This window comes from Balaenoptera acutorostrata, chromosome 11 (genome assembly GCF_949987535.1).
Source record: "Balaenoptera acutorostrata chromosome 11, mBalAcu1.1, whole genome shotgun sequence".
Taxonomy (NCBI): Eukaryota; Metazoa; Chordata; class Mammalia; order Artiodactyla; family Balaenopteridae; genus Balaenoptera; species Balaenoptera acutorostrata.
Window position 1 is genome coordinate 106,748,127 of NC_080074.1, and position 27,147 is coordinate 106,775,273.

The 27,147-nt window shown below is 46.3% G+C and overlaps 1 protein-coding gene across 1 annotated transcript; it reads right to left on the minus strand.

Annotated features, from left to right (window-relative positions):
• Positions 1–848: 848 nt before the first annotated feature.
• On the minus strand, positions 849–20,489 carry ATP6V1E1 (ATPase H+ transporting V1 subunit E1). The gene is made up of 9 exons (XM_007178636.2): positions 20,332–20,489; positions 14,786–14,851; positions 12,885–12,994; positions 12,417–12,483; positions 6,320–6,409; positions 5,684–5,752; positions 4,415–4,509; positions 2,350–2,437; positions 849–1,412 (listed from the first exon to the last, which is right to left on the minus strand). The coding sequence occupies exons 1-9, from the start codon at positions 20,362–20,364 to the stop codon at positions 1,350–1,352; spliced, it is 681 nt and encodes a 226-aa protein (XP_007178698.1). The 5' UTR covers positions 20,365–20,489; the 3' UTR covers positions 849–1,349.
• Positions 20,490–27,147: the final 6,658 nt, after the last annotated feature.

Sequence of the window (27,147 nt, forward strand, 5' to 3'; positions counted from 1 at the left end):
CAGCCCCGGCCCTCCTCGCCGCCTGCCCTCTACCTCACGGGCCCCTCCACCTCCCCTGGTGACCGAAGCCCTCACTGCTCTGGGGGTCCAGCCCGGGGACCCTCAGGAGCCCCGACCCCCTGAACAGACAGCACAGGTGGGATCATCTCTGCATTTCACGTCTATCTATCTATCTCACACGCAGCACCTTGAATCAGTTTGAGGCTTTAGTCTCGTTAACTCTGAGTTAAATAACTTAATTTGTCCCAGCACTGATACGGGGAATGGCAGGATTTTATTTTAGCTCAAGGGGACCACGACAGCCCTCCAAGGCGGCACCCGCCTGCCCACGTTCGGCCAGGAGACAGGTGGCGTGGACAGTGCGTCCTCCCAGCTACGTCCCCTCAGGACCGAGCTATACTCGTGACGACCCGTGTTACTCATGAGGGTGGAGAACAGACGCTTTATCTTCAGGTCACGGTGGGTTTTGTCTTGATGCAATGAGCACACAGCAGCCCCTCTCCCCCAAGACTGCAGTTTCTTCTTTCCTGATGCTGCCAAAGCTAACAGAACTGTTCCCTTATTCCAGCTGCCAGGCCCTCCAGGGACAGGTGACCCTGAACACCTGTGTGCGGACAGTCTTAAGGGGCTGGGAGCGCACCTCTAGATGAGGCTTTGGTAGAAAGGAGCAGATGCACCTGAGGGACACAGAGAGGGTTCGTGGTTTCAACTGCTGATGGCTGTCAACCCACAAATGCTCCAGGGGTTTGGAAAATGCTTCCTCTTTCCAGATCCCTCATTGAGAACTTCACCCTCTCAAACCACAGCCTGCAGCGAGCGCCTTGTGTAATAAATCAGTGACATCCACGTACGTGTTACGTTTTAATAAATAATTAAGCATATTCATGGCTTAGATCTTAAATCACATTTACAGACATTTCTAGGCCCAAACAGGTAACACTGAAGCTGCTGCTGCTGGAAGAAATGAGGCCCCACATGCACTTGAAGCCCAGAGAGCGGAGACCTGACCCCAGAGCCCACCACCCCGACCCCCGAGGCTGGACCCCAGGAGAGCAGGAGGCCTGGGGACACTCATGCACCCACCACCAGACCCCTCGCCTCCGTGCTGCAGAACAGCGGGAAGCTGTGTTACTTGGAGACAAGCTAGAGGAAGGTTTCTCGATCGTACTAAGTAAGACTCGCGCCCGTCGGTCCCCACCAGCCGGGGCGTTTGCTACAGCAGGGCTTCCACCGACAGACGCAGGACAGGACAGGAGGACAGCAAAGAGGAAGCTACGCGGGCCGTCTTGTCTCCTCAACCATCAGAAACGTCCACATCACGCAGTGGGCGGACGCCACCTCCCTCAGGCTTAGTCCAAAAACTTCCTGTTGGCATTTGCCCCAAACAAGGCTCCCCGCACTTCGGGCATCATCTGTGAAGAAAGAAGCTCCTGCGTGAGGCGGTGCCGTCCCCCGCGCCTCAGCCCCGCCACGAAGCCATGAAGCCCAGTACTTGGCCAAGCACCGCCAGAGTCCGACCGAGAGACTCAGCGATCGCAAACGTGGGCTTAAGGCCACTGCTTAAGGGGAAAGAGAAAAAACGACGGGCACCATGACCGTCTAAGGCTTCCGTCCCGCTCTGATACGGGGAGAAGAGGTGACATCCTGGGGCACCTACGCTCGTTCTTTCAACAGTTGCTGAGCGCGCGCCGGGCGCCGGGTGGAAAGCTGACTGCAGGTCTGTGCTGAGGCGCGCGGCAGCAACTGGAAAAGCCCGAGGACTCGACCTCAGGACGCAGCCACCAGCCGCGTGCGGCCAGTGCAGCTGAGGCGGCGAACCGTGCACCTAACCTAGTTTTAGTTCATTTAGCCACATGTGGCTGGTGGGTAGCACAGCTCTGAGGTTTAAGTTACCAGAAGACGATGGTCAAGGTCGGGGCAGCACACCACACCCCTGGAAGAGGCCCCGCACTCGGGACAACTCAAATTTCCTGCAAACCCGGAAACAGCTGAAGAGCCTGGCGCCCTGTGGCAATTCCTTTAAGAGCAGTTGCTTGACTTTCCATTATTCCTGCTGGGGTTTGGGGTTCTGGGGCTTTGGGTCAGCATCTCCACATGCAGTAAAACAGATACATTAAAATCCTAGACACACAAAGCCCTCGTTCTGACCCCAAGGCCACCCTCACGTAAACGATATCCTCTCAGCAAATGGCACTAAATGCCTGAATCCCCGTTCCTTTTAAGAAAATGTCAAAAAACATAGAAAGAATCACAGATTCCAAATACCACCCAATTGACATGTTCTCTGCAGCACCTCCTCCTCCTGTAACGACAGGCCAACTAACTGATGAGAAGTGGCCCCACACTCACCTGCTGGGCTATGAGGTCCAGCCGGCTTTCAAGGGTATTGGAAACCTTGATTTTGCGATCCCTGTTGTAGATCTCAACCCCGCCGGCTCTACAGAGAACACCGGAAATAACCACGTTTACAGATTTGAGGGAAACAGACACACGTACAATTACCTTCTTGTCTTGGAGAATAGCTGTCTTGGTGTGTGGATGGTCTCAACGCTCTTAGGGGCAATAAACATGCAATAAGTTTGAAGCTAATTCAGAAGCTTCTGGAGATTTACGGTAAAGAGGCTGATAATAACTGTCGTTACCAAGTGACCACGTGCCAATCTGATTTTACGCTGTTCTAACAACCAGCCCTCCCCAGCTGCACAGAAAGGAGGAAGACTGCGTCCCAGTTTGCAAATCAATACATACAGTCCTCATCTGAGTGCTTCTTAGAGGCCCAACGCTGCAGGTGCCGGGGTGCTGACAGGCAATCCTCCCCAGTGCCTGTGTCTCAGATAAAAGGCTCCATCCCAGCAGGTGCCAAACCCAGTCCTCAGTGGTTTAAGGCCGATAGGTCACATCCTACTACAAGGAGCCTGAAATTCTTTTGCTGCATTACAATTCTATTTTTTACAGAATATTTCTTGAAATAAGCAGGCTCTGAGACAAAGGCTGGAAAAAATTTTTGCCAATTTTCTCTAGAAAATTTCAAAGGGCTCTGACGGGAATATTATTTTCTGACTCCATCCTCCTCCCCCCTTTCCTCTTTGTTTCTCTGAACAGGCCGTGTCCCCACGCGGGCAGCAGGGGAAGGGGTGTGTCTGCTGTGCGCCAGGCGCTCCTGAATGCCAAGTCCAGGGCCTTCTGTGACTCCTATTCCCCAGGGACCTGGCGTCTGGGTCTCCTCACCATTTATACACCAGGAAACAGGCTTAAGAGGTGGATAAAAGGACCGATTTACTGAATAAAACTCCACTTTAAATCTGCACAGTCCTTCACCTGCAATTCTGAATCTCAAAGGCTCTGAAAACAGAACCATCTAATTCGAGTGACTCCGGAGCCTGAACTGGGCTCCAGTCACCTGTCAGCAAACGGCTGGTGTCCCTTCATAACTACCCCTCGGGTGTGAGCGCTCCTGCTTCCATTCAGAAACATCCGTGTGTTTAGTTCTGGGGGAGATGCTGTAACACGCAGGGCATGTACGGGATTGCTTCTCTAAGCGCCCAAACTCAAAGCACCAGGCACAGTGGTCCTGACTGGAACTGCTGAGTCCTGCATGGTCTCCACACTCCGCTCAGTGAGGCGGGTGCTGTTAGCCCAAGTCAGAGAGGAGGAAGACTAAGTAACTAGTCCAACCCTACCTGGCCGACACCTGGCAGAGTGGAGAAGCAGACCTCGATCTGACAGTAATGCTCAATAATGCTTAAGCTCCCACAGGCCCTCAGCTGGAAAGCACCGTCACACACACACCCTATCTCTGATCCTCACTTTATGAAGCAAGCAAGACTGATCCCTTTTACAGATGATGGGATTTGGGCTCGAGGTCCTGCAGCGAGCAACAGGCCAATCGGGACTCAGAACTAGGTCTTGCAATCCTAAATTCATGTGTCCCAAGGCCTCCGCAATGCTGGCCCATGGGGTGGACCAGCGGGCAGGCACACAGGGAAAATACCCTGGGCTCTCCCCGGCCAGGAGCTCCTACCCCACCCCCCACCCCCCGCAACCACGCCGAGTCTCCCCGCGCTCAGCAGAAGCACCACGGGTGCTCGCATTCCACACCAAGGGGTCTGCCAGCCAGACACGGCTACTTCCTTGTCAGAGGGAGTGATCACCTTTCTCAGCACCTAGGACACACGTGGACCCAGCTTCAAGTTCTGGGTACAGAATCCGTGCTGCTTCTCGGCAAGATGAGCCGTAAGAAGCTGGTTAACAAGGGGGAGACCAACAGGCACCAACGCGAGGCAGCACGAGGCACGCGTGGGGTGGCCACACCGCCATCCTGCCAAGGGCGCCCAGAGGACACGCGCAAGGCCGGGTGGACGGCCGTTTGCGCAGCCAGAGCAGCTCGGGTGTTAAAAGCAGAAACGTTCCTTACATTTCCTCAGGCAGGTAGGCCTCCTGATCAATCTGGACATCAACGTCTCTTTTGGTGGCGATTTTGTACACGGGGATTGCTTTTTGCACCGCAGCCTGGAAAAACAAAAAACAGAGGTTTTATCAGAAACTATGGAGCAGGTATCCAAAAAACCAACAATCTGTACAAACAGATATTCCTACTTATTTTTCAAGTAAAAGAACAGACGTGTTGCTGGTGGGAATGTAAAACGGTACAGCTGCTGTGGCAGATGGTACTGTAGTCCCTCAAAAATTAAACACAGAATCACCACAGGATCCAGCAAGTCTACCTCTGGGTATTTATCCAAGAGAAGTAAAAGCACAGACCCAATAGATATTTGTACACCCATGTTCACAGCAGCATTGCTCACAATACTCAAAAGGTAGAAACAACCCGGGTGTCTGTTAACACATAAATGAATAAATAAAATGTGGTCTACAGATATAATTCAGCCTGAAAGACAGAAATCCTGACACGCGCTACAACATGAATGAACGCTGAAGACATTACTGCCAAGTGAAATAAGCCTGTCACAAAAGCACAGATACTGTCTGAGCCCCAATGTATGTGTCAGTCTGTTCAACTAGTAATCGTGCCAGAAAAAGACTAAAGTTCCTTCAAGAAAGCGTTCTCATGTGTCTCCTGGAGCCTACAGTGCTGTCCGAAGATGGGACTTTCCACGCCACGCTCAGTGCAGTGCAGCGTGAGAAACCCTCTTCCATCTGTCCTACACCTCCACTTCCCCCAGGCTCACTGCTTTTAAAAACTGCGGTAAAATGCACATGAAATTTACCATCGTGATCAGTTTTAAGTGTACAGTTCGTGGCTTTAAGTACGTTCATTGTTGTGCAACTGTCCCCACCATCCCTCTCCAGAACATTCCACCTTCTCAAGCTGAAACTCTGTCCCCATTAAACACCGTCTCCACGTGCCCCTCCCCCCGCCTCTGTCTCTTTTATTTAGATGGTATTGTCTATCCTCTGCTCCAATCTAGTAGGTATTGTTTTTATTGAATTTTCAGAAGATTATGATATTACAAGGTCTCCAGAAAGGGAGGAGGGTACTAACTCAGATGGCAACTTGATTTGTTTAAGAAAATAAATAAGAGGCTCAGGTACACTTAAGTTAGTATCTACAACATGTTAAGACTCTTCTAATCCCCATGGTTGAGCTGTCATTTATTACAGCATGCATTTCGTCCCCAACATTTTGATCTTTAAAAAGAAAAAGGATTTCTTCAAGCTCTACCTTCACCAGAGGGAAATCCTGTTTCCTGCAACGAACGATCATTCGGGGCTCCAACAACTGGTACAAACCCTATTAAAGCACAATCAGATACAATTAGTAAAAACTGCAAACTATAAAATAAAACAACAGCAAATAAGATGTCTTCATAACTCTTTCATCTAGTTTGGGAAAGCAGTCCTCTTGTTTAAGTTCCCCCAAAGATGGCCTACATAGTATGAGAACATGGCAAGATCTTCGTATCACAAACAAGATAAATATACCCAATGCTCTGGTGATGGGAACGAAATTCATACGGGAGTCTTACATCAACTAGGTTGAAGACAAATATTGTATTTAACAGCTGAACAGCAAACAATTAAAATTTGTACAGCCTGTGGTCTGAACCTCAATATCTAAAGCAAGCATTTTAGTGGTAAAATCAAATTAGGAAAGTTTACAGCTGGAGGTTACAAAGGACAAGTTAAGACAACATCAGTCTCATCCACCAGCCAGACACCACCGTCCTCCCACACATCTCCCGACCAGACAAGGAAAAGAGCTAAAATGAGAACACAGGAGAAACAGCTGGCTTCTATCCCATCTTGCTGACTCTGCAGGGACGTGGCTCTCAGTGGTGCATCTGACCTACAAACTTACCTGGAGGACCAGTCCATCCAGCAGCACTTGGTACCTGGTCGTATCTTTTACCACTTTGCTGAGCCTCTGTTTGGCTTCATTTAGTAGGTCCTACAAAGAGTGAAAAAAGAAAAAGTTATCTACACACCTGGGTAGTCAGCTTGGAACCCACGTGGGGCTGGCCCAGCTTGTGTACAATCACTTCTCACTTTCTGGCTGTGTTGTCACTCCACACACGTTCTCTGAGGTGTGCAATAAAGCAGATGCTGCCCGAAGGACACTGATACAGGCAGCAAGAGCACTGCCACGGCTCCCAGGGAACTCACACTCGGGCAGAAGAGCCCAGATGGTCAGTCATGACTGACCGACACAGAAAGAGCTACATCACACAGACGTGAAAAGCAAACTATTAAGGCAGGTGGGCAAGATGGTTCCATTTTTTATTAGAAAAAGCAGTCTCTGCACAGAGAACAAAGTGTCATCAATGTTTACCTGCGGGAGGCTGGACTGTCAATGATTTCAATTTTCTTTATGTTAGTTTGTATTTTCTAATGGTCTATAATAAACGCTGGCTTCTATAACTAAAACAGACGTTGAAAGGGACCCCGGAGACAAGTCTCACGTGGTTGAGAAGAGCACGCTGGCAGCTACTCACTAAGTGGTAAGCACGTACAGGCTTCCTGGTAAAAGAGGACCGAGGCCCTTGAAAAGGCAGAGATGGCGTCTCTCAGTCCCACTGCTGGCCACCCAACACCGCTGAGAACATTTCGTCCTAGTAAACCTTCCACATACGTGTCTCCGTTACTGAATGTGATCTCTGGAACGATTTGGGGGGTTTAAAGAAGAGGGAGAACATACATGCTCACGCAGACGCCAATCAGAATTTGAGGAGTGGGGGTGGAGAGAAGGAAGTGGCCCTGTGTTTGGATCTGAGAGTCGCCCTTGGGGCCACACCCAGCCCGGAACCACTGCCGAGCAGCTGAAGCCCTTAGAATCTAGGACGCTTGCGGCACAAAGATTTGAAGCGTTTGTGATACAAGACATCTGGCTGAAAGGAACCTCAGCCCCTCCTCACAGGAGACCCCTCAAGCACAGCTCTCTTTGTGCTGGAGTTGACTGTCCACACTGGTCAAGCAGGTAGGGGTGAACAGGAAGAGTACGGGACAGGTTTACTCTAAAAGAATGAGCATCAAGTCAAGCTGTAAAGAGTGATGCCAGCCACTTGTAAAAACAACCCACTATGAAGAATCTGGAAATGGACAAATGAGGAGTCTTAACACCACCCAGAACTCCAATCAAGGGAGTAGGAACTTGGAATAAACTCTACTCCAGCTAAGAAAGCTGAAACCTAATCGACATAAACTGTAGTGTCCCTCGTCTGAATCATTCCTGTCCACTTAAAAGACATGCTCTCTGCTTCTAAACTCAACTTTCTGGCTGTAGTCTGACTCCCCGTGGAGAGGGGTGGAGGTTACTGCCGTTCGCGTGTCAGCCTACAGATCAGTATTTTGAGAGTTTGGAAGGGCACTATCTGTCCACCTGAACCTAACTGCCTCTAGGATCCTGAAAATATTAGATTCTGCTCCTGGAAAGCAAGAAACTAAAACCCGATTATGACGACAACATCGAAATCACGTCTCCTTGCTTGTGCCTGGTGTGAAGAGTCGGGGGCCTCCTGCAGAGACATTTCTGTTCTGTCTCTTTAACCGCAGCACCAGAAATCTCTACTTCAGGACCAACAAATCACAATCTCTAAAGGTCGGTCTGTTCTTTATCTCCCTTAAACGACAACATCAACACCTTACACAGTGTGAAGTTTAGGAAGTGACAGTAAAGAGCTGTTACTTACCCCAGGCCTGTCCTGTGTGAGGCACTGCACGGTCACTTTTCCTATGTAGACCAACTTAATTCTAAAGAAGCTTCACGCATATGCTTTCCCCATTTTATAAGAAAAGGAAGGTTCAAAAGGGTTAAAAAATTCGCCCACCGGGACTTCCCTGGTGGTCCAGTGATAAAGAATCAGCCTTCCAATGCAGGGGACGCGGGTTCGATCCCTGGTCTGGGAACTAAGATCCCACATGCTGCAGGGCAACTAAGCCCACGCCCTCTAGAGCCCATGCGCCACAACTAGAGAGCCCGCATGCTGCAACTAGAGAGCCCACGTGCTGCACTACTGAGCCCGTGTGCTGCAACAAAGATCCGATGCAGCCAAATAAATAAATGAAGAAATATTAGGATAAAAAAAATTCGCCCACCGAACAGCAGATAGTGGTGAAATAGAAACACACCTCACAGGGATTCCAAAGCATGGGCTCTTACACCTGGAAAGCCTCATGGCAGGCAGGGAAAAGGGTAAACAGCAGAGAAAAGTAGCTAAAGGACTACGCAACCATGCACTTTAGGTAGCAGAATAGCTTGCCTGTTTGCTTTCCATTTTTATCCTGGTTCTGTATTTTCTCCTTCCTTCCATCTTTTGTCAACATCCTTTTCTAGCCAACTGCTTGACAAATGCCCTTCCTTTCACAGTTTCTTATTCTATGGATAAAGCTGAAAAAATAAACGTTTTAAAAGAGCCAAATCCACAGAAACATGCACGTGTAGCCCTGTTCCCCATCATCTCACAGCCGGTTTCCTCACCCTCCGTGCCGCTTCATTACTGGGGTTCACTAAACTGCAAACTACCTGACGGCAAGATGTTAGGCTGCAAAGGACTAAGGAAACAAGCGCTTTAGAACAACTGAAATTACAGAAATGTTTATTTTAACAAAATTCTCATTATACATTAGCAAAACTAAAGCTCAGGCTGTGCTCTGAAACCAAGTTGCACACTACAGAATAACTGGCTTTGCCATCTACCAAAACATGGACAGTTCAACAAAACGAGAAAAAATAAAAGAAAAACAAGAAAACCCCGACAGTTCACATGCCCGCTGCCTTCAGCCCCTCACCGGATGCTCGCTTGTCCAGCTTTCACCACCAGGCTTTGTCTCTACCAACCCAACGGCGCTGCTCTGGTACGAGTTAGAAGTGAAACCTCGATCCTCAACTCCAAAGACCACTGCGCTCTTCCCCCTCGGACTCGCTGAAGCATGAGACACTGTATTTGATTACCATTTTGTTCTTCAAGTTTTCTGTCCCCTTGGCTTCTCCTTCTTCTCCTCCAACACGACTGCTTTCCCCCCATGTTCCTTAGCAGTCTCTTATTTTCCTGCAGTAAGCTGGAGGCTTCTCGGTTTGCTCCCCTGGCCCTGTAGTTCTCCATCCACGACCTGGCGACCTCACCCATGCCACGCAGCTCCACGTGGGACCTGTGTGCTGTCTAAGTGGAAGCCCCAGCCTCCCCTAAGTTCGCCTGGACTCCGAAGGCGATTCAAACGCCAAGATTCATCACCATTCCCCACCTGCTCCTCCCCCTGTATTTCTAACCCTCACCACCTATCCAAGTGCCCAGCGACCTGGTGAGAAAGCTTAGGTCTTTCTTGACGCCTCACAACCTGCAGTCACCAAGTCCTACGGACCACACCTTTCAGCATCTGTGGATGCCGTCTCTTCATGTCCTCTGCTGCCACGTGGTCTAGGCTTCTCTATGTCTTGACCTTCAGGTCAAAGTTAAGCCATAACCTCATTTCCTCTCCCCACGTCACCAGTTCTCTTTCTCCAACACAAATCTAAGCCTAAAGCAGTATTTCTCAGTGTGGTTCTCAGACCCCCTGCAACAAGATTACTCTGGGCTGTTTATTCCTGATGAGAACATAGAAAATCTCTGGAAATGGGGCCGGGAGTCTGAATTTTAACAAGGCCCTCCAGGTGATCTCTATGCCTATTAGAGTTAAGAGAGTTGGTCAAAGGATTTGTCCCACACTCTTCAGCAGGCATTCAAGGCTCTTCCAGCTGAACCCTAGTCTCTCTCTCCAGCCTCGGCTCCTACACTCCCCACTCTACTGGACAATTCCATTTCCTGCCCGTGTTGTCAATTCCAGGCCTCTGTTTTTGGTTCAGGCTGCTCTCTCCCTTCCGTCTCCGAGGTAATGACTAATTCTTCACAGTCACACTCAAGAGGCTGCAGTATAGATACAGTCTCTGGTCTAGACCCAGTTAGACAGCAGACTCCTACAGGACTGAGCACACAGTGCAGGACCAACACAGGCAAACCCTGCAGTCCAAACAGCTGACTGCCAAAGGGACCCAGCTAACTATGAAATGAAAATAGAAGAGTGAAAACTAAAAGATCAAGTTAGCATTGAAAGCAGAAAGACATTCAGTTGTGACAATTTTAGAAGCAGATAAACTCTGGCTACTCTGGGGTCTATTAAGTTTGGTCTATTAAGTGTTAAGGGAGTTATGTTAGTGAGTCACCTCTGGGTATCCTCACACTCGACATCCTGGCAGACATTTCTATCTGGAGGCTTCCTGGCCCCTCAAAGAATGTCCAATGTGATCTGGTGGTTCTTCTTAAAGAGCCCGCCCTCCTGACTTCCCACCATGTTAACGGAGCTGCCACCCTCCTAGGCAGCCGGGCCTGAAACGCAGGGTTTGGCATCAGCCTTAGAAGAGGAGGTGGGGGGCTTCCCTGGTGGCGCAGTGGTTGAGAATCCACCTGTCGATGCAGGGGACACGGGTTCAAGCCCTGGTCTGGGAAGATCCCACATGCCACGGAGCAACTAAGCCCATGCGCCGCAACTACTGAGCCTGAGCTCTAGAGCCCGCGAGCCACAACTGCTGAGCCTGCATGCCACAACTACTGAAGCCCATGCGCCTAGAGCCTGTGCTCTGCAACAAGAGAAGCCATTGCAATGAGAAGCCTGCGCACCACAACAAAGAGTAGCCCCCCACTGCCGCAACTAGAGAAAGCCCGCGCACAGCAATGAAGACCCAACGCTGCCAAAAATAATTAATTTTTTTTAAAAAAGAAGAGGAGGCGGAGGAGTCAATCAGTAGCCAACGTCCGGGGCTTCCTCCTATGAAACGTGTCACCACTGACACCCCACTCAGTCCTTGCTGCCACCATGCCAGACTCACCTAACAAGAACCGATATCTTACAATATTAGTTTGTTTCTCTAGTCATCTAAGAAGATGGTATGTCTTCTGCTTAGTCAAGTATTATATTTTCAGTTTTATAGCTTTTCCATATAGGTCCTATTCACCAACATTTATTCCTAATTGCTTACTGTTGGCATGTAGTAAAACTATCAATTTCTGTATATTCTCTTTGTAGCCAGTCACCTTTTTGAACTAATTACTAGTTCTTAGTTTTTCAGATGTTGTATTTTTTTAGTATACAATCGTATCTTCAAAAAAATAACTGTTTCTTCCTTCCCAATATTTATATAACTTGTCTCTCCATTTTGTAAGAAATCTAGGGCCTCCACAATAACAATGAGTAACAGCGGAAACAGAGGCCTCCGCTTGGTTTCTACATTTTTTTTTTTTTTGGCCACACCACACAGCTTGCAGGATCTCAGTTCCCCGACCAGGGATCGAACCTGTGCCCCCTACAGTGGAAGAGCAGAGTCCTAACCACTGGACCGCCAGGGAAGTCCCTTGTTTCTGAATTAATTCAAATTCCTTCAGGCTGTCTCATCTAAGTGGTATGTTTCTGCCCTCTCCTTCGGGTGACAGTACTCCCCAAATGGTTTTCTGTCTAACCTCTTCTCTGCTAAATTTAGTCTACGTAAAAAAAAAAAATTTAGTCTACGTACTCATATCATGAACCCTATTTATGATATTCCTCATAAAATAAAATGAAACCTTCAACAGCTTTCTACTGAAAGCAAGCACAGCTCTTCACTTGCACTCATGGCCCCATAGTAACTCCATCCTACTTTTCTAGCCTTATTAGTCCCCATCGCCCTCAGATACTGTATGGTCCCCCCATCACATGCTATATACCCAGGAGCTACATGCTCTGTTAGAGCAGCAGGTCCTTGAAGACTGGACACACATCTTATTCATTTCCGTATTTATTACAATACCTAGTGTAATGATTTGCTGACCAAATGTTTTCTCTCTAAAAATCATTCATCAGCTCCTTAATCTAACGTTAACTAGTGAATTCTCTATAACAGACAAATGAATAAACATTTTATAATTCTGTAACTAAAGGGGCTAATTACTCACGGTGATAAGGTCATCTCTCGCTCTGAGGACTTTGAGCCTCGCTTGATTCATCAAATTAGACATCTGACTGCAAAAGGCACGGAGAAGTAGTATCATTACAGCATAAAAAACAACCACCGTAGAGAAAGAAAGGTACAACCTCCTACATACGTGCAAACACTTCTCTTTGTACAGATCCCAAAGAGAACTCCCTGAAATACATGTAGCGGTTTTTACCCACTTATTTTCAAAGATAAGGAAATATTTATTGAATGCTTATGAAGTGGCAAGACTTTCTTATCAGTTATTTCAACTATATCTTTCAATAATCCTGTGAGCCTTCCATTTTCCCAAATGAGGAAAGAGAAGTTAAGCAACTTGACCAAGGTTAGTTAATCAGTGAGTGGTCCAGTTAAGACCAGAACCCGTAACTGCCTGACTCCAAAGCACCTGCTTTACCCTCTCGTCCCAGTGATTTTCAAAGCTCACATTTTCTTCTGCTGCTCAATCTGCTTTTCTTTCTTCTCGTAGTATTCCATAATCTTCAGTCTTTGGGTCTGCACAAGACGACCTTTCTCAATGTTGAACTCTTCTTCTGCCTACCAAGGAATTTATTATTATTAATTCATTATACAGATTTCGACAGTTTTATTTTAAGCAGCTGATGACCAGGGTAGTTGCTTATATTCCACCTTATTCCATATCTAGTATCCACCAACAAAGTTTCAATGAATATAATCAGAAGATTCTGTGTATGAAAAAAATTATGTATTTTAAATTTGATCCATGTGTTTAATAGAGGGCTAATGAAAAGGACACAGAATTTGGAGTTAGAAGATCTGAGTTACTGTCTAAAAAATTTGGTCAAGAAATCTCAGTCTAAGTGTCCTCCCTTATAAAATAAAAAAATAAAAATAGTATTCTTTCCTTTGTAGGTCAAAACCTAACAGTCCTTTTAAAATTATAAACTACATAAATTTGAGTTATTAGCTTTATTAGTGTTAATTATTGAGCAGTCACTTTTTACAAAGGGTATCTTAGTATATCAGCCATCTGTGATTTTCAGGCAGTAAGAAATTATGACTTTGGAAGCTAGCTAAAGTTATTGATTCAGATGTTTAATGCTTGGCACAGATACTGGAACTTTCATGTTCTAAAATAAATGCCTAACAGATTATTTCTATACCTATCACAGGAAATAAGTACAGATGATGGTATTACACGAGATAAGACTACTTTAAATAGAAATGCATTTACCAACTGAAATAGAAGTTCTGTATTTGTCCCAGAGAGAAATAAGGAAACTAGCCATACGAGAAACTGCAGTGCTCCTATGGCCATCAAAACAATATTAAACAAGCAACGAGGATATATTGTACAGCAGAGAGAAATACAGCCATTACTTTGTAATAACTTTAAATGGAGTATAATCTATAAAAATATTGAATCACTATGCTGTACACCTGAAATTAATATTGTTAACCAACTATACTTCAATAAAAAAATATATATATATATTAAACAATACCCTCTCAACTGTTTTATTTCAGTGACAGGCAAAATAAGTCTTTTCTTCCTTAGATGATAAATTACTCAAATAGTTCAAACATTCAGTTTTGGCCCTAGGATACCAGGCACACACAATTTTAAGGCTTTACTGGTAAGTAACAAATGTAACCACTGTAGAATAAAGTAAAAGGACAATGAAAATCAAGTATTAGATGATATATTCTGACCTACTATGATTATACCTAGAGAAAAGAACAATTTTATATACTGTACAGAAACACTGTGCAACTCAAAATATCTGTAAAATTTCTAGATGCTGACCGCTGCCTTCATGATGAACAGGGGCTTTCATTTTATGCCTTCACATACACCAAAGGCATTTTATGCCTTTCACATACGCCAAACTGTGTATTTACCTTTTTTGCAGCAAGCACAAATAAAAAAGCAACACAACAATGAAAAAATACTACATCCTCCCCTGACCAGCTATCAGTTAGCCACAGTTGCTCAATGTCTGAGTTTGGATTCCATGAGAAAATTAATCCATCCCTTACTTTTCTACTCCCTACCATAAAATTTCAGGACACTTATTGACAATCAGAATTTTGGGACTTCCCTGGCGGTCCAGTGGTTAGGATTCCATGCTTCCACTGCAGGGGGACAGGCTCGATCCCTGGCCGGGGAACTAAGATCCTGCGTGCCACGCGGCACAGGCAAAAAAATTAAAGAATGTTTAAAAAGGAAAATTTATTTTTAACGTTAAAGAGATTCTTACTGGTCCTATGCAATGCTCTGTTAAACAATTTTACTAAGTACTAATTAGCAAAGCAAGACAGTACAAAACTTTGATAACTTCTTAAACCTAGGAAGTGGAATCTCACCTTTGCATCTATTTCTTCTGCTTTCTCATTGGCTTCTTGTTCAATAAAAGCCATCATGTGCTTAATCTACAAGGAGAAGGAAAAGGTTACTTTATTTTTGAATATGACAAGAAAAAATATCTATCTTTTCTGATTCTTTCAACAATCATTTATGGAATGCCTTTCTGTTCTCAGGTAACTTACAATCTGGAATTTACTCCAGCAAATGGACCAGATGCAATATTCAACAACACAGGTAAACAGGCCACTATCCTACTCTCAAGGAACTCAGAGTCTATGGGGAGGAAGGACTGAATACACGTCCTCCTCTACTTCCGGCCTCCTTCAGCCAGACCGTCCTTTCCCCTTCTCCATTTCTAATGGAGTGTACCAGAGGGCCTCCTACTCTCGAGGCACTCCAACCTGAGTCCCCACCCCCCAACCCAGTGAAATCACTCTCGTAAGATGACAGCGATCTCCTCGCCCTTATCTTACTGCATCTGCAGTGTCTCTTGATACAATAACCACCACCCTTCTTGAGCACGCGCTTCCCTTCGCTCCCACCACGTCCTTGCTCTCCTCCTCAGCCTGCTCTGGGGCCATACGCTTCCTCCTCCGCCTCCTAGACAGCTCCTCCAGGAGATCCTACTCGCAGCAACTGAAATTCCACACGCTCAGTAAGGAACACTGATCGCTCTCCTCCCACCTCCCACTTGACCTCTGCCTCGAGGACCGGCACCAACATCCAAGTCGTCTCCTCCCGTATCTCAGGCCCCACATCCAGTCACCATGTCCTAAGAGTTCTCTCTTCTAACACCTCTTTAATTTGTCCGTCTCTCTCCATCTTCACAGCCACAATCTCATCTTTGCTATCGTCATCTCTTGGCGGAATTACTGCAACAGCTTCCATATTTTCTCCGGGCTCTCAGTCTTGTTCCCTTGCTAACCAACTCTACCTGGCAACCAGGAAGATCCTTTACAAATGCCCCTCTCGTCACGTACCACACCCCCCCTTAGGATAAAGTGCAGAGATTTTAGAAGGTCTGTGATGTGGTCACTGCTCACCTCTCCAGCATCACGTGAAATGTAACCTCCACCACTGGCCACTCCTCAGACTCCTAGTTCCTGTCATCCTACATTTTTTAAAATTAATTAATTTATTTTTGGCTGCGTTGGGTCTTCGTTGCTGTGTGCGGGCTTTCTCTAGTTGCAGCGAGCGGGGGCTACTCTTCATTGCAGTGTGCGGACTTCTCATTGCGGTGGCTCCTCTTGCTGCGGAGCACGGGCTCTAGGCGCGCGGGCTTCAGTAGTTGCGGCGCACGGGCTTACTTGCTCCGCGGCATGTGGGATTTTCCCAGACCAGGGCTCGAACCTGTGTCCCCTGCACTGGCAGGTGGATTCTTAACCACTGTGCCACCAGGGAAGTCCCCATGCTACACTCATTTCAGGTTTTCACTTCCTTGAGCTCGCCATTCTTTCTACTTCTGAGATTTCAAACATGCTGTTCCTTCCACTTGGAACACTCCCCCACCCCCAGCCCAGCTATCTTCTTGAGCCTCAGCTCGCTTAACTGTCACCTCCTTTGGAAAATCTCCTGAACCTCTCACTTATCTGTACCCAGGACACTCTGCACTTCTCCGCCTAAACACACAGTCCTAATTGTCTGCTTGCCTGTGCCTCTCCTCAACTAAACTATAAGGCTAGGAACTTGCTAAAGGGTTTTAGATCTCTGGCTACAATTGAAGAATGAAGTCCCCAAAGTCTTCTGAATGGGGCTTGGGGTGACTGATCTAATTTATACTCATAAACAGAGTACTGTCTCTAGTGGCAGATGTAAAATATACCCAAATGAATATACAAGCAACACAGCTAATCAAACTCACTGGTAGTTTCATTTCATAGGGGCTCTACCTGAAAGGAATAATGAATTAAAAAGAAAAAAAGCAGCTTGAAAAAATTTAATGTAGAGCCTCTAGGTTATTAACTCATTTCACTTACTAATTGTCCCGCATAAAAGTAAACACCACCGTAAACCCAGGACACGGGGTTAAGGGTTTACTTCCCCCACAGTAGGTGCTCAGTAAACATTTGTAAATGAGTGAGAATCTGTTGGGAGTTTCAAGCCCTCTGAGGTACCCCAACTACTTTTTAGAGTCTGTACAAAAGTGAGTTAAGATTTGTTTCACAAGAATGTGAATATACTTAACACTACTGAATCATTCACTTAAAAATGGTTAAAAAGGCCCTGAGAAAACCATAATTCAAAAAGACACATGTACCCCAATGTTCACTGTAGCACTATTCACAATAGCCAGGATGTGGAAACAACCTAAATGCCCATTGACAGATGAATGGATAAAGAAGATGTGGTACATATATACAATGGAATAAAAAGGAACAAGATTGGGTCATTCGTAGAGACATGGATGGACCTAGAGTCTGTCACACAGAGTGAAGTAAGTCAGAAAGAGAAAAACAAATATCGCATATTAACGCGTATGTGTGGAATCTAGAAAAACGGTACAGATGAACCTATTTGCAGGGCAGGAATAGAAACGGAGACAGAGAATGGACATGTGGACACAGTGGGGGAAGGGGGGGTGGGATGAACTGGGAGATTAGGTTTGACATAAATACACCACCACGTGTAAAAGAGATAGCTAGTGGGAACCTGCTGTATAGCACAGGGAGCTCAGCTTGGTGCTCTGTGGGGACCTAGATGGGGGGTGGGTGGAAGGGAGGTCCAAGAGGGAGGGGATATGTGTATACCTATAGCTGATTCACTTCGTTGTGCAGCAGAAACTAACGCAACGTTGTAAGGCAACTATACTCCAAAAAAAAAAAAAAAAAGGTTAAAAAGGTAAACTTCACGTAATGTGTTTTACACAATTAAAAAAAGTGAGTTAAGAATACAACCTAGGGACTTCCCTGGTGGTGCAGTGGTTAAGAATCTGCCTGCCAATGCAGGGAACATGGCTTCGAGGCCATGATCCCACGTGCCGCGGAGCAACTAAGCCCGTGCACCACAACTACTGAGCCTGCGCTCTACAGCCCGTGAGCCACAACTACTGAGCCCGCACACCACAACTACTGAAGCCTGTGTGCCTAGAGCCCGTGCTCCACAACAAGAGAAGCCACGGCAATGAGAAGCCCGTGCACCGCAACAAGGAGTAGCCCCCGCTCGCTGCAACTAGAGAAAAGCCCGCGTGCAGCAACAAAGACCCAACGCAGCCAAAAACTAAATAAATTTTTTTAAAAAAGGGAAAATAAAGAGCAGGTGCTTTAAAAAAAAAAAAAAAAGAATACAACCTCATGGCATCAAAGTCTTGAGGAAAACACACAGTATGGTTTTAGAAGGGAAGACTTATTTTTTGTCAAAATTCTTAGGACCTCCCTACCAGTGAGGAGCCAAAATAATTATGACAATCAGAGCCCGTTTTATAGGTAATACAATACTTATAAAATCTCAAGCCTTGAAAAATTGGGGTACCGAACCCAAATCTACATTGTTAAGAAAAACCACGGTGAACTTGCTAAATGGATCAACCTCCACACACCTGTGCCTGTGTGTGTGTTTCTGTTTGTGGTGAGGAATGGAATCGTCACAAGTTCAGATCAAACTCACACTGCACTGTCTGGAACTTTGAAAGTAGTTTAAAGACAGTAATCAGCTCAGGTGCTTATAAATGCTACAAGACACTGGCCTCTAGAGGTGAACCCTGACTCAAACCTGCATTATCTGCCTCCATCTCTCGTGCTGGACCCTCTGCTGCCAGATCTGACGAGATCTGCACAGCCTAGAGCAAAACACACTCATTTTAACCCAGGTCAGAGAAGCCCGTTTACAGTCAACAAGAACACATTCTGCCTTTAGGAGTTCCAACAAGAGAAAGTCAACCCCTTCAGGACATTTAACTCCACCCTTAAGGCAGAAAAATCTGCCCTTAAAATATACTTTTCTTCTTCCTGCTAAAGCTACTGGGTTCTACACTTCTGGAGTCAAGATTCTTTTGAAAATTTGATGAAATAAATGACCATACTCCTCAGACAAAAAAAAAGCAACATACACAAATACTTTAATACAGTGGGGAAGAAATCAGGAAACCCAGGATTTCTTTTCACCCTGAAGTATTAGTATTTTATTTCCAGCACTCAAGTTCATCCTTGAGTTAAGAAGATTTAGTAGATTCTAGGGGGCTCTTTTTAAATACATTTACCTACTTGTGATGGAAAAACCAATAGGAACGAGCAGTCCATTTCTGATGTAAGTTCATAATATATCTCCTATAGGAGACTGTTTGGCTTAGCACTCTTGGCAGCTCCAGTGCAATCTCACAGAGCATCCTAGGGTTTCAATGACCCACACCTAATGGTGCCTGAAAAACATCTATGCTTCCCCCTTGTCTCAGAATCCATGAAAGTCTGCAGATTCTCCCAGCTCTAAAAGCAGTGATGTTTACCGAAATCAGCACTTTGCTTTACTGAAGCAGACATCTGACAACAAAGAGAGTAACAAGATTTGACTTAACCCAAAGTGCATGAGGACTAAAGACAGTTTCACCATTCGGCTTTGCAATGTAGTTTCCAGAAATCAACTGTGATGAAAAGCAGGAAATAACTATATTAAAATTTTACTAACTCCTAAAGAGCAGGAAGTTGAAGGAAACCCAGATTTCTAGGCGCCTACTCGGTGCTCGATACTCAGGCCTGGTCACTGCCGGGAATACGGGGAACACAGGCACCGCCCTGATGGGGACGGCGTGTAGTGTGGAGGAGTACAGACGATACATTTCCTCGTTCTTACTATTTTACAGAAAGAAAACGTGGTTCTGGCCTAGTTTCACTACTTTACCTTTGCCATGTATTCTTCCTGGGGAAGCCCTAGTTTTCAATACATCACAACAAGGCGGAAAACGAAGGAAAAGAGGAGGACGAGAGCTGGTACTAGGGGTGTGACCACTGGACTATGTGGATGGCACTGCGTCCTTTTTCCTACAGTAAAACTCAGACGCAGCGCTGATTAATGTTCAAAACCCGCGCCGTTCTGTAAGCATGCGGTAAGATTTCCTACAGTGCCCCACAGACGCTATTTTTGTTACCCTCCGTGATCAGCCTAAGATCCCCCGAAAGGAAGAACCACCACGCTTCTGAGAGCATATCACCTAATGAATAAAGTGCAGAAGCGTTTTAAAGGCACTGGAAACATCCAAGGAAAAACCACCGTACTGCTCATCTAAGAAGGCTCACAAGGCAGTGAGTGAGCGTTAGTCAGGGTTTTCCGAGAACTTCAGCTAGAAAGAGACGAGTTCTCTAAACTGCGGCCTGAGTGCCCTTCCCCGAAGTCCGGGCCTGGGTGGTCAACGCCCGCCGCCCGCGAACTCCAAAGCGCCGAGCAACGCCGCGACCCCGGGCCGGCCGCTCCCCCGCAAGCCCGACGCGGCCCCGACCCGCACAGCCCCGAGGCGGGGTCCCGGGGACGGGGAGGTCTGGCCAACGAGGCCGCTGCGGAGCTTCCCCAGGCCCGGGGCGGCACCCGCCCGCCTCTCGGGGCCCAGCCCAGCGCTCACCTGCTTCTGCACGTCGGCATCGCTGAGGGCCATGGTGCAAGCGACGGGAGGCAGCGGGTTACCGGCCGGAGCTCAGTACCGACGCGGGCAGCAGGCGAGAAGGAGACTAAAGCCAGATGCGCTTCCGGCCTCTTCTGTTTTGTGAGCGCGGCTTCCGGTTCCTGCGCAGGTCGCCGGGCAGCCCAGCCAGTGGGGAGAGAGCGGCCCGGAAGTCCCGCCCCGCCTCGCCCCGCCCCGCCTCGCTTCCTGTTGCTCACTCGTGACTTCTCGTGACTTCTCGTGACCTCTCCCGGTCTGTTCCCCAGCAGCCCGCTCCGAGGCGGGAGGGAAGGTCTGCTGTCCTGCCTGTGACGTTGACTGAGCCTTGTAGCCCTTGCGTTTTTAAAAAAAGTTTATTTCTGCCAAGCAGAATTTGTTTTACTTTCCCGGCCCTAATGGAAGCAAATGCGTCAATATTTTACTTATTAACAGGTTTTATTTTTAGAGCAGCTTTACATTTACGGAGAATTGAGCTCAGGTTCCCATATTGTTAGCCTCCTCTCTTTCTGGGGTACATTTGTTATATTTCATTAACTGAGGCTAATGTGTTGACAAAAGCCCACAGTTTAACCAATTTCCTTAGTATTCTTCTGTTGCGGAAATTCGGCTTCTGTACACCAGTGCCGGATTGTATCTTGGAGACGGAGTTTTGGGTGAAGTAGAAGACAATAGTTTTATTGCTTTGCCAGGCACAGGGGGCCACGACAGGCTAATGCCCTCAAAACTGTGTCCCCCACCTGGAGGGGGTGGTGAGGAGTCTTACAGTGTTCCAGGAACAGGGCATGATTAGCTCGTGGAGCTTCTTCTGATTGGTTGGTGGTGAGGTAATCGGGAATCAGCATCATCAACCTAGTTCCAACCGGTCTGAGGCCTGTGTGCTGTGGGCAGCGAGCAGCTAACCTCTCCCACCTGGTGGGGGCTTCCGTGTCTGCAGAACACCTGGAAGGACCCGGCTCAGAACATTAACTGTACAGCCCTTGCGGGAGAGCTAAAGGTCCTTGACTGTGTAATGGCTAAAGTCTTATTATTTTGGCTTGCTTGACTGTTTGCCTTTCTGCATTTTCCCACTTGTCTGATTAAACGTATTCCTTGACTGAAGTTTTTCTGCAGACAAAGGGCAGGCAGAAGACATGGGTGAGGGTTATTCTGGGAAGGCCTCACAGGGTCCTGCTCGGTTACACCCCAATACCCTTTTCCTGTTACAGGACCCCATCCCGGATACCACCTTTCATTTAGTTGACCTGCCTCGTAAGTTCTTCTTGGGGGTGACAGTTGCTCAAACTTCCCTCTTTGTTGACCTTGACAGTTTGAGGGATACTGTTAGGTATATTATAGGTACACCTCTGGGGATCTTCACATAATTGGTCAGGGGTTGTGGGTTTTGGGGAGGAAGAGCACAGAGGGAAAGTGCCATTTTCATCACATCACATCAAGGGTTCATGCTGTCAGCCTGATTTTTGACTGTTGGTGTTGACCTTGATCACTTGGCTGAAGCAGTGCTTGTGAGGTTTCTCCACTGTAAAGTTACTCTTTTTTTTTTCCCCTTTCCATACTTCACTCTTTGGAAAGATGTACTATGTGCAGCCCACACTTAAGGAGTGAGGAGTTACGCTCCACGTTCTTTAGCGTGGACTACCTACATAATTGATTTGGAATTCTGAATGAGCATGTGCATTTTTTAACATCATTACCAGGATCCATTTACAGGAAATTATTCAGAAAATTAAGGGAGAAATTCTTCGAGCCCACATTTTATAAAGGCAAAATACTTTGAAAACTTATTTTTAGGATAGATTCCTAATAATAGAATTATGGGCCAAAGGGTACACACATTTTTATTACTAGCTTTTTATTTTGAAGAAATTTCAAATATAAATTGTAAGAATAGTGCGATAAATTCCCATCAACTAGATTCACCAACTATTAATATTTTGCTATATTTGCTTTATCACTTTTCATATGTATATATATATATATATATATATAAAATTTCACGAGTCAATAAATAGTTCAGTGTGTGTTTCATAAGACTAAGGGTGTACGTCAGTCAAATTCAGGAAATTTAATAAGTCCATATTCAAATTTTGCCATATGTTCCATTAGTATTCCTTGTAGCAATATTTTTTTTTCTGATCCAGGATCCAATCCAACATCACCTATTGTATTAATTACCTTGTCTTTTTAGTCTCCTTTAATACGGAATAGTTCCTCAGACTTTGTCTTTCCTGATACTGACGTTTCTGAAGAGTACTAGTCATTTGAATTGGCCACTTGCAGAAAGTCCCTCAGCTGGGCTTTGTCTGATAGTTTCCTCATAATTACATTCAGGTGCTGCATTGCCGGAGACGTACATGTGTGATGCTGTGTCCTCGGGGCATCGCGCGTCCTTTGAATGGGAATGGCACACCCATTTTTAAAGCTCTTAATACAAATGCCAAACTACTGTCCAGCTGTGCTAGTGGACACTTCTTTGCAGCGTATGACAAGTTGGTACACGTATTTGAGAAAAGTGGTGGTGTTGGATAAGGGGAGGGTTCAGCCACAAAACAGTAAAACTAACAGGGCGACGGAAATCCATGCATTTGATCTCAATGTGATCGGTAGTCTAATCAACTGAACCAGATGGTAGGCTTGTTTCTCTCATCTAACTAGTTTTTGCACTAATAGTTTCATTCCTCATCATCCCAGAAGACAGGCATATGCATGCCTCTAGCAAGCTAGGTCAGGATGAGGTGGTATTCACTCATTTGGATTACAATCCTTCCTCCCGTTTATTTATTTATTTATTTATTTATGGCTGCACCGTGCAGCATGCAGAACTTCCCCGACCAGGGATCAAACCCATGCCCCCTGCAGTGGAAGTGTGGATTCTTAACCACTGGACGGCCAGGGAAGTCCTCCTCCTGTTTATTTTTACAATGTTCTGCAAATGCCTGGGGCTGAAGACTGGGAGCTTCAACCTAATACATGTCTAATCACTTAAGAAAACAATGTCTGGAAGAGATGTGATACTATCCAGATCAATGTGCTTTTGGTTTTTGGAAAACAGTGTACTGATTTTTATGATTTATCATTATTTTCAGACATTAAAAAATACAGAAAAGTACAAAGAATTCAAATGTCTATGTACCATGTACCACCACCCAGAGTTGACAATTAACATTTGTCACATTTGCCTTAGGACTTCATTTTTTAAATAAAATAGTGTTACAGGTATACTTAACATCACCTTTTGTTCTGCTTTCCTCTCCCCCATGTCAGTGCTCTTACAACTACTTTCTGCAGTATTTTGCTGATTCACTGAGGAACAGGCCAGGTGCTATCTGGTAAGAACGTGGTAAGCTTCAGAGAGTGAAGCACAAGTGAAAAAGTTATTATGAGTACATGCAAAGATTAACTAGTTGGTAGTTTTCCAAATCCAATTTCCTCCTATACTAGCTTGGGTCTTGTGAAGAAGTTTTACTAAAACAGCTTTTCAGACAAATTCCAAAAATCCCACTCCCAGATAAATTTATTGACTATGGCTTCACCAAAACTGCCGACCTAAATTCCTTTCAGGTTAGTCACTTAAGAGATGGTTTGCGTGCTCCTTGATTTACCTGCTCCCGAGCTGAGGCCTCAGTCTGTGGTTTATCTGGAAACTGAGTCACTAGAATAGATAAGGTAAGGCTTCAGTTTGTCTGCTGGGGAGTGCGCGCACACACACACACACACACACACACACATACACACAGAAACTGGAGGTAGATGAAAATCATGTCTTTGAATGTTGAGGAATTTTTAAAAGAAAAGACAGGGGCTTCCCTGGTGGCGCAGTGGTTGAGAGTCTGTCTGCCAATGCAGGGGACACGGGTTCGAGCCCTGGTCTGGGAAGATCCCACATGCCGCGGAGCAACTAGGCCCATGAGCCACAATTACTGAGCCTGCGCGTCTGGAGCCCGTGCTCTGCAACGGGAGAGGCCGCGACAGTGAGAGGCCCGCGCACCGCGGTGAAGAGTGGCCCCCGCTCGCCGCAACTGGAGAAAGCCCTTGCACAGAAACTAAGACCCAACGCAGCCAAAAATAAATTAAAAAAAAAAAAAAAAAAGACAAATGGTGGCAGAAAGCAGTGAAAGTCTAACTTACGTGCTTGCACTTACAGCCTTTTCCAACCAATTTTCCGCACAGCAGAAAGTAATTTAAAACCTAGCTGGCCTCTAATCACTCCCTAATTTATAACCTCTGGTGACTCCTCTGTGCTCTGGAGGAGCTGGCCATGCCCATTGACCTCATCACTCCTCCTCCCTTTCTCACCAGCTCCAAGCTTTACTGGTTTGTTCTCAAGCTTTTTGCCTGAGGTCTTTTCCTGCACTTGCCCCTTGGGTTGTTCTTCAGTCTTTAGGTCTCAACTTAAAATATCCCCTCCTTGGAGAGGTTTCCATCAACACCCTGTCACCTTAATTTTCTACTCCTGTCCCTTGTTTGCTTACCTCAGGACATGCCACAATTTTAAACTATTTTGTTTTTTTCCTTTCATTTCTATGTTCTTATCTGGTTTTCCAACGAAAATGTCAGCTTCACAACAGGGACCATGTCATGGTTTTTGCCAGCATCCAGCATACTGCCTGGTACATACATAGTAGGCATTCAATAAATAACTGATGAATGAGAATGAATGAGTTGAATCTAGAGTTTAGGTTTTATTATCACATCAGGCTGCAGTCTAGGTCTCTGTGTCACTCATAAGATCCGTCAGAAAAAAAAAACAAAAAACCCAAAACCCCAAAAACCCATGAACTGCTTGTGATTAATTTTTGTAAAAGCATTATATATTTTACACCATTTGCTAAAGAGAGTATCTCTTTCCTCATTGAATTGTCTCTGTTGAAAATCAGTGGACCATTCTGAACTTTCTATTCTGTTCCATTGGCCCATATGCTATCCTTGTGGTATATATTCAAAAAATTTTAAAAAGGGGAAAAAGCAAACCCTAAAACTGAAAGCAATCTGAAAGAAATTTACCTAACCATATATCAAATTGGCAACCTAACTACACAGAATTATTCCATGTGACTTTTGTTGTTGTTGTTGAAATTTACATACAATGAACTGCATAGACCTACAAAGTACAATTAGGTGAGTTAGGACCCCTGTGTGATCACCACACTATAGAGACTAATTCCATCACCCTAGAGAGAAAGCTCTTTTCTAGTCAATCCCACACTCCCAGTCGACAGTGCTGATTTCTATACCCATTGATTAATTTTGCCTGTTCCTGAAATTCATATAAATGGAACCACACAGTAGGTACATTTTTATGTCTGGCTTCTTTGACTCAACGCTTTTGAAATTAACCCATATGGTCACATGTAACAACGGTCAGCTTTTCTTTTATTGCTGACTAATTTCTGTTGTATAATTCAAAAAGTCAACTTTTTAAAAATTAAGGCTAGGAGACTTAAAAGATTTAACAACCAAATGCAATGCACGACCCTGGTTTAAATCAAAAACTATATAGAATCTAAAAAAAAAAAAAAAAGTTCTGATGAACCCAGGGGCAGGACGAGAACAAAGACGCAGACGCAGAGAATGGACTTGACACGGAGAGGGGGAAGGGTAAGCTGGGACGATGTGAGAGAGTAACACTCACATATACACACTACCAAATGTAAAACAGCTAGAGGGAAGCAGCCGCATAGCACAGGGAGATCAGCTCAGTGCTTTGTGACCACCTAGAGGCATGGGATAGAGAGGGTGGGAGGGAGACACAAGAAGGACGGCATATGGGGATATATGTATACGTATAGCTGATTCACTTTGCTATACAGCAGAAACTAACACACCATTGTGAAGCAATTATACTCCAGTAAAGATATTAAAAGAAACTATAAAAGCCATTACTTGGAGAATCGGGGGAATTTAATATGGCCTGGTTAATAGATACTATTAGGGAATTATTGATAGTTTTCTTAGCTCACTAAGTCTCTTCTTGGCAAATCTGTCCGATTTCACTATGAACAGCACCGCCCGAGTTCTCAGTCACTCGGGCCCAAAGCCTCGGAGCTCCAACCTTCTTTCGGATTCCGCCACCCACCCTCATTATCAGTTCAGGTTTTTATCACTTCTTTTTTCACGGCTGTATTGAGATATTCACCTTTTTGAAGTGTATAACGGAGTATAATTAAATGGCTTCAAGTGAGTGTATTCACAAAGCTGCGCAACCACCAGCACAATCACCCGGAGAACATCTTCGTCACCCCAGAAAGAACCCTTGACCCCACTAGCAGGCAGTGCCCATCGGCCTTTTGTCCTCAGGCAGCCTTCGGCTCCTCCGCCCGGCCGTATCAGGCGCCCGGACACAGTGGCTCCCCCAGGGCGCGGTGGAGACGCCACACCGCCTCCCAGTGGCCGCTGCAGATGCGCTCTTTCCTCGCGGCGCTACGGCGCCCCCGCCCCCCCGCCCGCTCCGTACCCTCAAGGCCCAGCCCCCCACCCAGCGCTGCGGCGCCGCAGCTCCCGGGACTCCACGCTCGGTCAGCCGGCTCGCCTGCAGCTCCTCCGGCGGGTGTCGCCAGCCTCCGCACCCACGACTGTGGTCCCGCCCGAGTCCGCCTCCTTCCCAGCGGTCCAAGGCCGCCGCCGCCCGGAACCATAGAGCTGCTCCCCAAGAGGAGAGCAGGCCGGGAGAGGGCGGCTCTTCCGGGTCACGTCTGCACAAAGAGGCCTCCGGGACTCCGTGGTCCCGGCTTCCTCTCGGGTAGGCGGATCCGCCCCTGGCGGCGCGCCTGGCGCCCCGCC

What these genes read in the sequence shown, in the direction of transcription:
- ATP6V1E1 (XM_007178636.2), bottom strand. Translation starts at nt 20,364, where the DNA reads ATGGCCCTCAGCGATGCCGACGTGCAGAAGCAG. An exon ending in ATGCCGACGTGCAGAAGCAG is followed by an intron (nt 14,852 to 20,331) that starts GTGAGCGCTGGG and finishes TTCTCCTTGTAG; the next exon opens with ATTAAGCACATGATGGCTTT. An exon ending in TGGACCTCATAGCCCAGCAG is followed by an intron (nt 1,413 to 2,349) that starts GTGAGTGTGGGG and finishes CTTTCTTCACAG; the next exon opens with ATGATGCCCGAAGTGCGGGG.